Source organism: Cottoperca gobio, chromosome 6 (assembly GCF_900634415.1).
Source record: "Cottoperca gobio chromosome 6, fCotGob3.1, whole genome shotgun sequence".
Lineage (NCBI taxonomy): Eukaryota > Metazoa > Chordata > Actinopteri > Perciformes > Bovichtidae > Cottoperca > Cottoperca gobio.
In genome coordinates this window covers 12,980,952-12,998,592 of record NC_041360.1, presented here as the reverse complement: position 1 = coordinate 12,998,592, position 17,641 = coordinate 12,980,952, and the positions used below count along the sequence as shown (strand labels likewise).

Sequence of the window (17,641 nt, the reverse complement as noted above, 5' to 3'; positions counted from 1 at the left end):
TCAAATTAGTTCCTCTCATTTCCAATAAAGGCAGAAGGCTATGGTGCACTCACAGAGGACAGAGAGTGTGCTGAGAGAAATCTGAAGTCCTTGTCTGGGACACACAGTGCTACCAGCCCAAATATAGGGCACCCCAAATATTCCATCAAGAGCCAATGATGTCCCCTTTTAAGATGAATTAACATTTCTGGGGGTAGGAAACCTCTACCACTGAGTCATTCATTTGTAATTAATAATAAAGATGTGCTTCAACATTTCTTGGATTGTCACTGCAATTTGTTCACATCATTGATGCCATCTATTCATTATACAACTTGAATCTCATCAACTGTGCTTGAGTTGTATCTGTGAAAGATTTATAAACTTTAGCACTCAAACAGCTAAAGAGAAAATGCTGGTGGGAAGAAAAGAGCCATGGGACTTCAAGAAGCAGGGCCATATTTGAATTAACTGAGAGAGCTATTATTCCTAAAGAACATATTTTTGTATGTTGTATATGTCATTCAATGTGTGTCCTTCCCTTGGACCGTGAAGGTGTAAGGCAAGAGTAGCCTGTGCTGTGCTTAATTTGGATGAAAACAATCGTTTCTTTTGGTCGACAAAATCTGTTTACGACATCAGGACCACAAAATATCATCTAATGGTTTATTACAGCTTTCTTTTTCAGTAACTAGAACTACACAATCCAAATTCACCTGTCAATCAATCAAAACATACTTGACATTAAGCCTGAATATCTTATTAATGGGAGAGATTAACCTTTGAGACCTTTGTCTTTTGAGAGAATTTGGAGGACTTTTCAAATTTTCATCACTAAATCACAGAAGACAAAATCTTAATACAAACGTAGACTGGATGTGACTTTAGAGGTCCATGTGAGTGACCTCTGGCAGCTAAAAATAAAACTAACTAAAGCACCAGTGGTTGTGCTAAGAAATATTCTTTGTTTGCAGAGGCACATTTACACTGCACCACCACATTTACTGGATACTGACACTGCACTGCACTTTTCTGGCCTTTCAGTTACGAGACATGTTGACAGAAATGACCCGACAGGCTGGTAAAAACCTCCTTGAGTGAAATTGAAACCCTGCCAGCAAGAAGTCTTCGCACTTGATTTGCCTTTCGCAGGAAATGAAGGTCTAATATTGAGGTGTCAGAATAATGAGGCTGTGTTTAAGCATTTCTATAAAAACAGTATTACAATATCAGCAGTGACAGCTTGTAGTTTATTTGAACCTCAATTTATTTCTCAACCAGTTGGTACACATAATTACCTGTGTCCATCTTTCCGTCCTGAGCAGCGGGTCCGTCTGGTATTACACTCTTCACTTGCAGGAACTCATCTGGCTCGTCGCCACCGATGATTGTAAAGCCAAATCCCATGTTGCTCTTCTGCAGGGCTGTCGACAGGAAGTTCCCCTTCAGCTGGGTCGGGTCCCTCGTGAACAATGGCTTCTCTGAAGGGACAGAAGGTTTCTGAAGTTTAGATACCATGTACATTTGGTTTGTTACGCTATTTGTGCTTGAAATTATTTATTAACTTTTCAGTTCTGAATGAACCTATTGTACATTCTTTCTGAAGACAAATGCAGCAATAAAGACACTTTTGCCTTAATTCCTGATACGCTGACTCATTGGAGATATGCAGTCAGATGAAGCAGTACATTATGTACTGGTCTAGCACGTCATCATATTCAGATTAGCCCACTAGTGGCCTTAGGGCGAGCGTGTTCTCTGTCCCCCGCACTGCCAGCAATCTCCATTCGACCCTGTACATTGTGACATTGTGTATTAGCCCCATCAAAAGCTCATGTAACAGCCCATTCTATGAGATATTGGTTAGGAAAACCAATAAAGAAGGCAAGATGTTCAATACAAACAATCTGTACAGAGGAGAATTTACTATTAATTCAATCCGTGGGATTTCGGAGGCTCTTGATAGTCTGAAGAGCAAGGCCATGTGCCTGCATGTCTTTTCTGTAGTCCTTGCAATTTGATATTTGTGCAACTCTGTGACTATGTCAGGATGTTTTGATTTAAGCACTGCACATACTGTAGTTTTCCATGTGTACCTCTGTATATAGTGGGCAGTGGTAGAGCGGAGAGTCCCTGGCTCTGCATCTGCCTCTGCTGCTCCAGGCGTCTCTTGGCTTCCAGGACTGGGTTCTCAAACTGTGTCCTTCGATTGATATGACTGAAAGTACAAGGCATCGTTACAAATAATGGAAGAGGGATCATTCAAAGCTTCAAGCTAGAAATATCATTATCACAATGCAGTTCTTCATTCAACATGTTACCATAGTAAAAAGGTATTTTCAGTCATATGTGCTTAAGAATGAAAGTGTTCATTCACAACAATGGTGCCTTTCAGTGTGATAAATCATTGACACACCACCTTGAGTCAAATGACTCACTGTTGGGAGTCATGCTGATCCCACTGAGAATCAACTGTCAGCTCTAAAGCTCTGTGTCTAAATTTCAGCTGCTTTTTTAGGAGTTAGCAAACGAAACTAGAGATAAAATGCCTTTGAATTTTGGACATTCAACAACTAATGCATCTGTTGCAGTATAAGTTATGTGAGGAAGGTGTGTTTGCTAACATGATAGCCATAATATCCTGATAAGCTGATGTGACGCAGCTCTATCATGTTTTAATGTTGTAGTGGTGCCAGACAGTGTCAGGTTTAACTACGATAGATACTGTTGGCTAGTTTGAAATATAGCAATATATCATATCTTGTTATTTTTCCTATGTCTTGTGTGTAAAATCTTATTCCAAAAGGAATTTGTAACTACAACCAAATGTAAGATATATTTAATAATTAAGCGGCAAGATCCCAAAACCTTCCTCTCACTAACTGCTCTTTACTTTTCAGTTTCAATCACAGCTACAGCATGTTGGTTCGGACTAGAACAAAATGGAATGTACTTCAAAATCCACAGCACTTAGAAACGACTACAGTATGTTTGTAATGCAACACTATTCAATAATGCAATAATGTGGACCAGGTGAGCAGGTTGTATCAGCAGCATTCTCTCGACAGTTCATACAGACGAGCGATTCACTGTAAAAGTCAAATGAGCAGTGAGACATAGATAGGAATGTGTCATTTATAATTCATAACAAGGCGTTGTAAAGCGTGGAAATGCATTTCCTGTCTTACTACAGAGCAGCTGAGTTAACCCAAGTCAACAGGGAGACTTACTCTACGTAGTAGCTGCCGTAGATGGGGTCATCTATCTTCTCCCAGCCATAGGGCAGCTCTGAGAGGAAGGAGAAAACAGTCGAGGGAAATTAAGTCAGTTTATGCTGAGAGCAGGAGAAGTAATGTAGACACTAAATTGAACCACTGAAGGGAGACAACATGAATCTCAGGGATCACAGCGGGACCCTCCCAAAGTGCTCCTTTAATAGACAGACAACACTTCGATCTGCAGTTGTGGCTTCTTCATGGAGATGCGACTCACAACACAGACATCAATACAGAGCAGGGCGGGAGGAAAAGAACATTTAAATCGTCTGACACATCTCATCCCGCCTTCTCTTCATTTCAGTCCATTCTTTTTGTTGTGTGCACAAATCCTTCAAGGTCCAATACCTTCACCACACTACTTCATGTTTGTCTCTTTTTTCTTTCGCCCACCCACTCGTTTCAGCCTTGGATGGCTTCCATGGCTGTTGTGTTAATTATCTCCTCCTCTAGTTCTCTGTTCCCTCCTCACATTCATCCATCCCTTTGCTGATTAAGCTCTCCTCTCTCCATCGTAAAAGATCTGGGTCAAGGCACTGCTAAAATTCCCCTACTCTATGCCCTATTCTTCTAACTTTTCACTGACACTTACACACCATATACAGTGCACTATAATGAGCTCCTGCTGCCGGTGAATGCACAATTCAGGATGTTTTGGTTTTCAGTTTTAACATTCAAGGGGATTGACCCCGCTCAGCTTACATACGCAAATATACACCAACAGTAACAGTTCCCCTCCTACCCGGACATATAATAGAAATACAGCGCTTCTGATTCATCAGCAAGCGTTCGTGAAAGGTTCATCTTCCTCCCTCATATTACTTTATCCTCATGTCTTGTATTAAAGAGTCTAATTCATCATATTCATGACTATGTCCATAGTTGGCTGTTTTCCACAGGGGAAACAAAAGCAGAAGGATACTAGTCAAACTGACTTATGTAACAAATACAAGTTTTAAAAAAACATAGTATAGTACAAACCCCATCATATCACTCCCTTAACCCCACCTACACCTACCCTCCACCCAAACCTCTCTGGGCAAAGACTATACTCAATTTATTTGTCATACTTAGAAATTAACAACCTGTAAAATAAACCATTACCAACATGTTTATATTTCTCCCAAAACATCTTGTTTTAGTGATTCAGGTATTGTAAAGGCGAAAGTAAAAGTTTTCTTTTAAACAATACCCGACCCTCTCAAGTCTTTTAAGATTCACTGCACACACACCCACGTCTGCGTGACACTGATACTGTGGCACCATTCCCTCACGTTGTAATGCAATTATGAACAGATTTGTGATCTTGATATCAATAATCCATGTTTGAGTGTGAATGTGTGTGTGAGTGTGTGAATGTGTGAGTGTGTGTGTGTGTGTGTGTGTGTGTGTGTGTGTGTGTGTGTGTGTGTGTGTGTGTGTGTGTGTGTGTGTGTGTGTGTGTGTGTGTCGGTTGCTGAGCAAGCTGACTGTGCAGCCAGCCCAAGGTGAAAGGGGTGCACGCCGCAATTACCGCCTGCACTGCATTGCCATTACCTCAAACGACCCTTCTGACCCTCGAGGTGTAAAGTCAGATGGATTCAGACTTTAAACCACCTTAAATTCCCTCCCACCCTGTCCATGAGCCACCTTAAATGTCGGCCTAACTCATCCACTAGTCGCTGCCCTCCCCCTAAAGTGAACGGGAGACAGTTTCCATGGAAACCACCAGTGGAAGTCTTTTTTTCTCGCCTGAGCTGAGGGCTCTGTCTTGTCTCTATTTCCTGCTGCTGAAATACAGAGAGAGAGTGTTTGTGTGTTTATGCATTCATACAAGTCTATATTTGCTGTGAGTGAGTGAGTGAGTGAGTGAGTGTGTGAGTGTGTGTGTGTGTGTGTGTGTATGTGTGTGTGAGTGTGTGTGAGTGTGAGTGTGAGTGTGAGTGTGTGTGTGTGTGTGTGTGTGTGTGTGTGAGTGTGTATTAGATAGCTGAACTGTGTTGGCATGTCTAAATGAGTGTAACTGTCATCTTCTTTGACACTAAATCCCCTCATCATGTGTGTGTATATAGTATGAGCACAGAGGGGCTTGCTTGTGTGTTCGGTTGCTTGTTTATGTGCATCTGTATCGGTGTGTCTCTCGACATGAAGTCTAATTGTGATTCCTCTGCATTAGATGACTCATCTCCCCTCTCACACAAAGTCTTCCTGACCAACAGGCAGCCAGGAACACATACAATGAACTCATGTGACTCACAGAAAGAAATACTAACCAACTCAACTCACAACCCACTGAAAAAACTTCCAATAAAATACCAGAACTCATATTTATGTAAAGAGGGCTGCAACTAATGATTATTTAATTTCCTTATGAATTAATCTATCAATTAATTGATACATAATTTGTTAATATTTAGCAGATGTTAGTCATGTTCACCATCTTAGATTAGCGTGTTAGTATGCTAATGTTTGCTAATTAGCATTGACACAAAGTACAGTTAAGACTATTGACAATGTCATTCATTTATGAGAGTATTTAGTCATAAACCAAAATTAAGATTCTGATGTGACGATGGTGCTAGATGAAAAGAAATATCATCAAAGCATTTCTCTGTCGATTGAATAATCAATAAATCGACTAGTCGTCGCAGCTCTAATTATATGACGACAACTCTGTGTTGTGTTTTTGCACTGCCATATTAACAGTGTGTGAGCTTTGAGTCTAGATCTAGAAAGCATAGATAAGAAATAAAAAAGTACCATCAATACAGAAACGAAGAGAAATTAGAGATTAAAGGGATGAGAAAAATACAGGAATGTCCCTGGCCCAGACATGACCGATAACAGTGATGTAACGTTTTGTCTCTTTCTTACTCTTTTCAAGAAGAATCACTGGCAGGGCATTCCTCTGCTCATTGAAATCACTTCACCTCCTCATTTCTCACATTTCCTTTCTTTTCACTATCTCCGTCTAGTCTAATTCCCTAATTCTCTATTCTCTATAATTCCTTCTCCGCTGGTTACAGACGGGGTTTCGATATCGTGACATCAGCCTCAGTGAGAATTCCTGCCTCTAAATGAGCAGTATATTTTCGTCAACAGCACTTAGATTAAACCGGCGTTGGGAGCGCATATCAAAATGCAGAATTGAAACCAACACTTACAGTGATTTGAAGCTGGTACCGCTCTGTTCTTGCCTCTTCAGAGCGACAGAGGAAGATATGGGCTTTTGTTACGTAACAGAAGACTTGCCTGACAAAAAGACTGCAAGCAAACCAGATTTGTGGTGACAAGCCTTTGAACTCTGGGAGTCAACCTCAGCTTATAGATACAACACACAATGCACACAAAACTTGCACATTTGGAAAAACACATCGACACAGACAAGCTTCTCCTCAAATTCACCCAAGAGCGAGGGGAAAGGGAATAGTTGATGAGTATATGAAATGCTAAAGAAAAGTGGAGCAAAAAGACTAGACATGCATGAAATGGAAGCAACGCAAAGGGAATAACAAGAGGGAAGATGCAAAAACAGCAGAGCTGAAAGTTTGTCTGAGTGTGTGTCTGCTTCCTGCCTGAGGCTGAGAGACTCTGGGAAATCCTTCAGGCAGATGGGCAGTTAAACACAGCCCCACCTCTTCCTGCTGTTCCCTCCCCACATTTGTTGTTATTCACTCTCCTTGCAGAATCTATCATCCTTGCTTCCATGCATATTTCATCATTCAAAAACTACATGACCATTATTGTGAGGAAAAATGTAATAAAAAATGTTTAATTGTCCCTTGATGCACAGCAAGCACGCAAAAAGTGTAAACATCAGAAAACCACCAACTCCAAAGAAAATAATAACAGGGTGAGTAATGTAGAGCAGCATGCTGGATTAAAGCACTGTATATCCTTCTGTCATCCATGTGCCTGCTGAGCCGTTTAAACCGAAAAGGAATATTTCCTGGCAACTAAACCTGTTTCTGGAAGGCATCAATTCAAAGGTGCTGCGAGAGGATGTGATGCGTCATCCAGGACCCTTACAAACGTTCTGCTTACAGCCTTTGATTCAAAATCCTCTGCCAGTGGTGATCGCTTAAGCTTCCTTTAACCACTGCTTCCCCCAAAGACATAAGGAGGCAGGCCAGAAGAAAAAAAGCCCAAATCAACTTCACTTGAATAAAGTTTTTGGATATTGTTGCCCCTTTCACAAACATGGCTGGTGAGGCTACTTCCTCTTTCTCTCAGGACACAGATCTGCATTGCAAGGCAACATGTTTACGTTCTTTGGACAGGAGGACTAGATTAGGATCTAATCTAGGGTTTCAAAATACAACTCTCAGGTTCTGAGCAGAACACCTAATCACATTTACATATGCAACAACGCAAATCACAATCATAACCTTACTCGAGAATACGTCACATGGTTCATTTCATAAGTCTTTAATGAACATCATTCACCACAAGACCAGACGATTCCTTGTGGTATAAATGTTTTGATTTCAGCTCTCTCTAGCTCTGATATCTCAGACTCTATTGTATTGTTTTAAAAACTATAAACACAGAAGTGACCACAGACAGAAACTACGGCAAGTTTTTGCATTAAAACGTGAAATAAAATAAATCACAGACCATTGCGGTTGTGTGTGCGGAGAGAGTGAGAACCAGTTTGTGCAGAGCTGAGCGGTGTTATTAGAATTCCTGTCACAGCTCGGCCTTTTACTGGGCAGAGGAAGAGACGGAGAGACGGAGAATGAAGGTGGGAGAGAAATAGAGATAGAGGAGAGAAATTGAAGAGAGGGAGATTGAAAGGGAGAGAGGGGGAGGAAGACGTGATGTGAAGGAGTGAGGGGGAGAATTGAAGAGATGCAGAACAGAGGAGAGGTAGAGAAGGTATTGATTCTGATCTCGCTCTGGTGAATCACATCACAACCTTATTCGCTGAACGAAGGCTGACAGCAGCAGGGATGTAAGATCACCTCATTGTTATATATCTGATCACACTGAACCACCACAGGAACCTTTTTTTTTTTTTACACGTTTGACATCAGTGTTGGACTTTCTGTTTTTAATTTATAGTCTGTGAAATAGATTTATTTCTCATCTTTACAAACCTTTGCTTCCCCTGAGTAAAACTGTTTTTAACGAACCTGAAAAGACATGTGACACTATACTGTATTTTCTTGTCAACAAATCCAACAAACAACCAAAATGAACAATTCATTGATCCTACATGCAAGTGCTGTGTGCGCATCCTACGCCTGACATCATCTGTGCCTTGAGACTAACCTTGTTGTCTGCAAATGATTAAAAACACATACATGAGTCACTCATAACATCATATCATCGTGCTGCTGTTAGAGAGCCACAAGATAAATCTCAGGGTCCATGAATGGTGAACATCAAAATACTGTTTCTCTAATGTTTGTATTTATTTAGTTTGTTTACCTTTTCAGACATTTACAATTATTAAAGGTAAACTCTAATTAATTACTGTTTGGTTCATCAGTCCACTGCTCATGGACAGGCAACTTGAGAGAACATAAGTAGTCACACACTTCAAAGGTTGCACGAGAGCACCCAATGTGTATTCATTTACAGCTAAAAACATTCCTCAACAAATGCAATATTTACTCCTGTTTGAGTAATGATTGCTAAAAACCACAGTGCCCAGCTGTTTTAGGGAATTAATTAGTCTTTTAAGATTTCTTTTTAGATCTTTAGATGTAAATCTTTAAAAATTAGTATATATATAGGCAATTGATTAGCCTTTAAAATATATATAAATATATACAAATCAAATATATATATATATTTGTGACTTAAACAAGTATAAACATGAAGAATTTCTTCATGCACCCAGTTAAAAGCTGTCTCTCTTAGGATCGACATGTTTTGGGTGTTCCAAAGCCAAGGGTTTGGTTTGTTTATGTTTATATTTTTCAGTAATATCTTGCTCTAATTTTAATAAATGACAACAACAGATAAAAAGAATATTGGATGAAATTACTACATTCCTCTCTACACATCTTCCAAGATGCTTCTACTGTTTGCCAATGATCAATCTAAAAAGGTACATTTGTCAAATTCATTCTTCTGGATTTCAAAACCCTCCTTTATATGTGTGACCCCACCTGTGGAGATCAGCTGCAGACTGACAAACAACAGTATTGTTGTGCTCTTCTTTGAGGAGGGAAAACAAGCTGGAACAGTGAATCAGGAACAGACAACACAGATACACACACAGCAGGAAATGCAGAGACAACACACTCCCACAAAGGCCGAAAGATGAACACAAACTGCAGCTTACAGAACAACGGAGCAAACAGGTCACTCAGACTCACCGTCTTCTCTGCATTCTTCTGGTGGCTTTGCTTTCTTTGCGAGCCGAGGATCCAGCCATGATGTAGTTTTGGTGTTATGACTGGCAATAAGGAGAGCAGAGGGGCAAACAGAGATCAGAGAGAGGCCGACAGAGAGGAGTTGAGTGTAAAGTAACACTAATGACCTGTACGTACAGTAATAGTGTGTGTATGTGTGTGCATGGGCAAAGAGAAACAAGGGGATTTCTAAGGTAAATTAATCCACTAATTAGCCTTCAGACATTAATTAGTAAGGGTGAGAGGAGAGGGCAAAAGTGTTTATGGCTGTGCATGTGTGTGTGTGTGTGTGTGTGTGTGTGTGTGTGTGTGTGTGTGTGTGTGTGTGTGTGTGTGTGTGTGTGTGTGTGTGTTTATCCAGTATGTCTGATTGAGTATTAAGTTACATCAATTATTCAACAGGCCAATGCTATAAAGTTTACACACTCAGCCAAGTAGGTGCACTTTGTGAGGTGCTTTACATTAAGTTTGTTTTTAAGCTTTTTTTATTATTATTTACAAGCATAATGTTTTTCATTATCATAATAAACACTTAACCCCCTGTAACATCTACAAACATTGAAAAAAACGTTGCTATTTAAAAGATGTCAAAAGGGTTAGGTAGGAGGTTCTTTTTCTTCTTCTTACTCTATGAAATAGACCTCCCCCTTCTCGGTGTAGGCCATCTCCCAGTTGTCGGGAAGAGGACCCAGCTCTTCTTCATCTATGTCTGGAACTTTGATGGGGGATTTAGAGGGAGATTTTGGGGCCTCCTCTCCTTCGGAGGGGGGCTCAATAGAGGCTGGGGCCTGGCTGGACGTTTCAACAGCAACTTCCCCAGAGGCATCTGTGCTCTTGTCCTCATGTTCACTGGACTCTGTGGAGCACACACACACACACACACACACACACACACACACACACACACACACACACACACACACACAACACATACACACACACACACACACACACACACACACACACACACACACACACACACACACACACACTGATTTTAACATACACTCTGCGCACACATGCAGTCCTGGATACAGACTACACTCGCCATGCATGATGAGTCAGAGCCAGTGCAGAGCTATGAACCCCCAGGAGAGAGAGAGATAGATGTGGTCTGAGGACAATGAGCATGAGGAGAAAACAACATGGGGATGTGAGGAATAGAGAAACAGGGAAAGACAGAGACTCTAGGGGTCAGAGACTGAGTCAGAAACACAAGGAAAGGTTTTTAGAGTGACAAGAAAAACTGGTGGCATCTAAGTCAGCGGATGAGGAGTATCAAACTATGTAATCCCATAATATTCATATTGGGACTTTTGATATTGGGGCAGCCAAAAATAAACAGAAAAATGACAAAACAAGCATACAGAGGTCAGATTATTAACACATTTGGCTATGACATCACTATTCTTACAGAAAGAATAGGATGAAAGCAAGACAATGTTCTTTCACAGTCCTTATTGGGGCTTAGGGTCCATATCTTTATCTACTTACTACAAATAGGTCCCCAAGTCACACTGAACTTTTCACCAGAGACAGTTCTATAGTTAATGTTTTTTACAGGTGTGGTGAGGGACTGATCTTTTCCAGACACTGTTTAAAATAAGTCTTTTTTTGTGAACATCCAAAGCTCAGTCTCATTCCTGAGGTCAGTATTTCACGTGAATTTGTTGGCTACTGAAGAGTAGTAGAGTGAAGTCTAAAATAAATAATGTTACAGTCTAATTAAGTCAGTAATAGAAAACACATGACAGCGACACATGACAAAATAGTGGGGAAAATGACATGCCACGACAACACAGACTACAAAGAGAGATGTGGAAGGAGAAGGTAGAGGAGCAGAAGGGACAGGACCACAGAGACGAAGGAAAAGCAAGAGAGGTCAGAAGGAAGAAGATGGTAGAGGAGAGGAAGATAGAGGGGGCAGTTGGGGTATTAATAGAAACAAGGACAAAGGCCAATGGCGGGAGAGCAAAAACAGCAGGAGAGACGGAGAAATGAGAGGACAGAGATACGAGAGCTGAAGCTAAAATGAGACCCTGGACAGTGATAATAGTGGAGACATTGAGGTGCCCTTGTGCATTCTGTTGTATAAGGTTATTGAGAACCTGTGCAGTTGTCACTCATGCTAACACAGACTGTACGTAATCGATAGTCGATAAGGAACAACAATAAGGAAAGGTAACAAACGCTATGAAAACTGACTTGTTTCTATGATTTAACTCATTTAATCATACCAGTGAGACAGTGTTACATAACCCAGGGGACAGTCAGGCCTTCCACTTCTCCTCACTTAAATATGATGTTTTAAAATGTCATCATGGTCACGACACTTGGGAAACAGACCGGGTTTGTATCTGATTTCCATCACAAGTAGATGAATAATGTTGTATAAAGACATCACAACAGGAAATGTATGTTTTTCTCTCTCATCCTACAGTACCTGGTGTGATGGCCACCCCGTTGCCATTGACAACTGGACTATCCTCTTCTTCCTCCTCAGGCGGCTCCAGGCTGGCACGCTGCTCCATGTTGCTGACGGACTGGTTCCTCTTCCTCTTGCCCTGGGCGCTGGGCCGGGCTCCGGGCAGCAGGGCCTCACTTACATTCAGAGGAGGTGCTGCGGGGGACGGCTCCGCTGGAGGTTTCGGTGTGCCGTAGAAGTTATCTGAGGGCAGAGAGGCACAGCGGCATTTTTGTTAGAGGCCACATGTCCCACTAAAGAGGGATCTCAGGTGATGTAACACACCGTCTGGCAGGCAGAGTCTACAGCTCGTGGGCAACTGTGACTTTGAACAGATGATTGCCTTTCAAAATGTAGGACTTAGCTGTCTCAACAGACTGCAGCAGAGATACATTATCTGTGTTTTTGCCTGGGAACTAATAATTAGAATAATCAATTCTCAGCATCTGGACTGGTGTTTCAGGAAGAAACCTGTAGCAGTGGCTAATAGTAGAGATTTTCAGACAGTCCTGCCTGCCTGAAAACATGAACCGACCCACACAGGATTCAGTATCGAAATATAATTTCTTTATGACTTTTTAAATAACACGGATGCCAATGTTGTACATCAGAAAGTAAATGCCTATTTTCATAGTAAAACTTCCTCAAACTTCCCACTCTGACCCCACAGACGTAGGAACAAGAGGAGTCAAACTAAATACAAAGTAGAGTACTCATAAAGAAAGGAAAACATAGAAAAGAAACCAAACAACACTGAGAGAGAAAACAAAACCCTAACATGGAAGTCATTAATGTGCTTCGACCTAATCGTTTCACAGTTTTCTGCCCATCATACACCCTACAATCGTGAAAAGGATGCACTCCAGGCATCTGACAGTTAATTGATCTAATAATTACTGACATCTGGGCCGAGTCCTTCAATGATTGTAAAAAATGCAGATAAAACTTTAGAGTCTTCTAAAATATGTAACATTTTAGACTGAATACAAAGTGCATACCTGTGCCATCTACAATATAACAGCGACTATTCTTCCAGAATATTGTTATTCTGTAGCGTACCCTCATATAATAATAATAATAATAATAATAATGATAATAAATTGAACGTATATAGCGCTTTTCAAGACCTCAAAGCCACAATATCCCCTCAACACATTTCCAGCACACTACAGAATCTTTAAAAGTCAGCAGTATATAATCTGGATCCAGACTTTCTAGTCTGCTTCAGTTCAGGTTTTAATTTGACCATGTGTGTTAGGTGGGTCAATATAAATGTAAGTTTAGAGTATTCAGTAGTCAGTGTGTTACTCTTTGTAACCTTGATACAAAATATCAGCACATCTGCAAATTAGTGAGTGAGTGTTTAACTGTTTAGTTGAATTAGAAAAAGAAAATAGAGTCATACAGGTTATTTTAGATTCGGTCAAGGTGTGGTTTGGGTTTTATGGGCAGATCCACAATTAAATATAGTAAGATAGTCACTTTCCATGGTACTTTGTGGGTTGAGTAAAACGTTTTCACTGCTGCTATGCTAAATTAGCCGACTCACTAGTTTACTGGCTCTCAGAGGCCAAACCAGCTGTCTGTTCTTCTTAATTAAGCTGACTCTTCTAAAACTACAACCGTTGCAGAGTGTGTGTATGTGTGGAGAATGACTGGTAAATGGACTGCATTTACAGTCCAGTACATCTACAGTGTTAGCAGCAAGTATAACATAATTAGTTAGAGTTGGGGTTTCAATAACACCTAATTGCATCCTCAACAGCAGACAGTGTCCCTAATGGGTTGGGGGGAGAATTTAGCTTCTCCTGAGTTAAAAAAAACTTGGTGTAAAATCCTAAAGCAGAAAAATACATAATTCCAAATATAAATACAGCACTCTAAATATGTCTCAAGGGTAGGCAATGTCCCTTTTTAAGATAAATTAATGTTTTGGAAGCAAGGAAAACCCTGTCACTATGCTTTCTCTGCTTAATGATGCACACAAACCTTTTTTTAGAACTTAACAATCACGGCGCAGTCAGGCTACAACCACAGTGTCTTAGGACAATATATGTCTCCATGTTTATTTGTGTGTTGTGTGTGTATAGTTTTAAAGTGTTGCATTCAGTTAGTCCTATTTTGGTCTCCATCTAAATATCCCACTTACATGAAGATTATTACAATGATTTATTTGTCTTTTGGCCTTTACTAGATTGAACAGTTAAAGAGAGACAGGAAAGGAAGGGAGAGAGGGGCCCAATGTGATAATGTTTTATCTAGAAAAAGGAAATCCTGACTTTGATTGAAGACAATGTCCCCAGTGCTTTGATGGAACTCGAGAGGTATTTTATTAGTCTAAGTGGATTAGCTTTGCATCGTGACAAAAACTGTCCAGATCCACCTGATCTGTATAAACACAACCACAGCTGCGTCCATGTAGGTGCATGCAGCTCTGTTTGGAGGCGAAAGCACAAGAATAAAAGCAAGACACAAAAATAGCATTGAGCGTCTGTTATTCCACACCCACTGTAAGGGTACTGCTGGTATAAAAACATCTGAGAATGGCTGAAGTTACGTACAGTACAATGAAAAGGATAGCAGATGAAGGTCCTCAGGGCATCTTACTGGAGATGGGAACACCCTCCATATATCAAAAGTAAACTTCTCTCTTTTTGATTGACATTGAAGCTTCTGAGATTTCAATGCTGTGCTCTGTGTATATATTTGTTTGATGGACACATTTCTGTCCTTGTGATTTTATAATCCATCAAAGTGGAGAGGAGTGAGGGTTTCACAAAGATGAAACACAAAAAGAGGACAGGGGCAATGGGAGGAGAACAACAGCTGAGCAAAGAAGAGGGAAGGAGGCAGCAATAAAGGACAAAAGGAGGATCAGCAGAAAAGAGTCCACAGACATCAGTTTACTTTCATCCCAGCAGGAGGCATCCACTTTCTCAATAAGTACACTTACCCTGCTGGCCACCAAATTATCACATCATAACAAAATATAAATGTGCACGCACGGGCACATGTAAACAAAGACATGAGTATGAAACTGCATAGGCAGCAAGTGCCCACCTGTGAAAGCTTAAGGACAACCTGAAGAGATGCTTTGCAGAACATAAAGCATACTGAGATAAGTTCCTCCTTATGCCCCACACTGGTTTTAAAAACACTGAAGGCTTCTGGTTTTGCCTGAAGGCCTCCTGGCTTTATGCACAGTTCAATATCCACCTTCAGCTGTGACTCATCTCACATCATTAAAATATGTTCTTATGTGGACCAAGCCTTGCACACTCTCGTACAAAAACAACCACTCACACACACGCATTACAGTTACCCTGAAGAGTTTCCTGATAACATGTCTGATTTTGGCCTCCTTCACTGCCGTCTAAACCTTTCTGCCCCTTATTTTGCTGTCTTACCTACTGTCTCTCTCCTTCCTGGTTCTCCTCTCTTTTATTTTAATGTGCATTACAAAATGAGTTGCAGCACCTCTAATGCAGCCACCCATAAAGCGAAAGAGACAGCTTCCCCGGTGGGCATAAGTAAACTCTGTGTTAAGGGAAACATTCACTGTAAACACGCAACACACACAACTATTAAACAAACACATAAAAAGAAAACAATCACACCAACAATTGTACATGTACCTGTTTACACACGCACGAGCCTACGTATCTACGCACGCACGCACGCACGCACGCACACACACACACACACACACACACACACACACACACACACACACACACACACACACACACACACACACACACACACACACACACACACACACACACACATTTGCGTGAGTGGCTTCAGCAGCACATGCTCACAAAAATCGCTTCTAGGCAAATGAACCAGCAAATCCCCCATCTGTAGATGTATCACTGACAGTGTAGCAAAGCAGATGCACAGACTTGACATGACTAGGAAATGGCATTCATCAAGCTCACACACAAACACACTCATGCACACACGCACATGCATACACGCACACGCACACACTGAAGAAGTCAAACAACCACCAGAGGAAGCTGTAATACAAGCCTCGGTGCATAACACTCATTTTGTTTACTTAAACTGTGTAAGAGCATCACCTGACACACCTGATCCATCACGTAAAGATATGTACAGAGTAGCACAAGATGACAGATTTAATTCAAAAATAGTATTATAGCTTTGCTGAAACATATGTTCCTATTTCTGCTCCCCAAGCACCCATACTTCTTTCGCAAATGCAAAATGGTTTCTGCACAGCGGCCACTCACCTTCATAGGTTCCACTCTCTAGCAGGGCTCCACTTTGCTCCAGTTCCATAAACCGCTCCACACTCACAAAGTTGTAGTCCACCCCGGGCACCTCCCCCTCCTTAGGCTGCCTGGTGGTACCTGCATAGAGAGAGAGAGAGAGAGAGAGAGAGAGAGAGAGAGAGAGAGAGAGAGAGAGAGAGAGAGAGAGAGAGAGAGAGAGAGAGAGAGAGAGGAAGAGGAAGAGAGAGAGAGAGGAAGAAAGAGAGGTCATCAGAGCCGAATAGGGCACTTGAGAAGAAAAGGCAGGAAGGCAGAGAAAGATCCCACGAAAGGCCTACACAGAAAAAGACGAGAGATTTTAGGGCTACAAAGTGTATCAGAGGAAGTGGGAGGGGAAAGGAAATGGAACAGAAGAGGCTGAGTGAGGAGTCATCACTTGTGATAGCCAAATCCATTCACACAATTGTGTGTGACTGACAGAGAGAGACAGCTAGAGAATATGGGAAAGAATGCTCAAACAGCAAACCGCCGCCATTCAGTCCCTACAAGCCAATCCCGTTTTAGTAATGAGTTAATCAATATGGCACTTTTACCAAGCATAACTCAAACTCTTTTACACAGCATACAATACTGTGCCGATTGGATTATTGTTGAAACAGCAGAAACGCAGAGGCCCAACATCACCATGCTGCAATTATAGCCTTCCTACATCAACGCTCTCCATCAGTGCTGCACCCGTCGAGGCCTCGGCTGTGTGATGGCAGCCATGGGAGTTTTGAGTTTAATGAGGTGCTGTGTTTGTGTCTTTGCCAACTGGACTTTCAGCTTAGGCTCAGTAGTCCGATGGTGTTGATTCCTGCTCTTCATTGATCATGGCTGAGAACAGTGATTGGCCAGGCCTGAAGAGGGAGACAACCCTCAGAGCTCAGATGGTAAAAGCTAAGTCGGATTGATCCGGTCCGTAGCTTCAACCAGATCGGACATTCTGGCCGTGCAGTTGCCAGAATATCAGATCTGGCTGAAGTGTAAGTTTTGTGGACAGGAAGGAATGCAGGAATGCAACGGTCGAAGTGTGCAAGTCTGAAGAGTCTATCTAGAGCCAAAAACACAGTACATGCACTTTGATAATTATGGTGGGAAAAAGACACTTAATAGTATCATAATTGAAGTGTGAGCTGTGGGAGAATAAAACTGCAGGTGGTGGATGTGTTGTTGACACATTTTGCATGCACATGCGCAAACATTGACTGAGTGATGGGATGGTGATCTTGTGGAGTGCAGGATCCTCTATCTTTCCCAGAGTGTGATATCTTAATCATTAAATCTCTATTGATCGTCTGT

The 17,641-nt window shown here is 41.3% G+C and overlaps 1 protein-coding gene across 1 annotated transcript in view; it reads right to left on the bottom strand.

The window, feature by feature from the left end:
• The window catches only part of LOC115009406 (membrane-associated guanylate kinase, WW and PDZ domain-containing protein 2-like), a 76,176-nt gene that overhangs the window by 23,916 nt on the left and 34,619 nt on the right, over positions 1 to 17,641 (bottom strand). Inside the window, 7 exon segments of the mRNA XM_029433366.1 lie at positions 1,278 to 1,460; positions 2,076 to 2,197; positions 3,210 to 3,267; positions 9,563 to 9,642; positions 10,226 to 10,454; positions 12,042 to 12,266; positions 16,319 to 16,438. Of these exon segments, the coding sequence (XP_029289226.1) occupies positions 1,278 to 1,460; positions 2,076 to 2,197; positions 3,210 to 3,267; positions 9,563 to 9,642; positions 10,226 to 10,454; positions 12,042 to 12,266; positions 16,319 to 16,438 (1,017 nt within the window).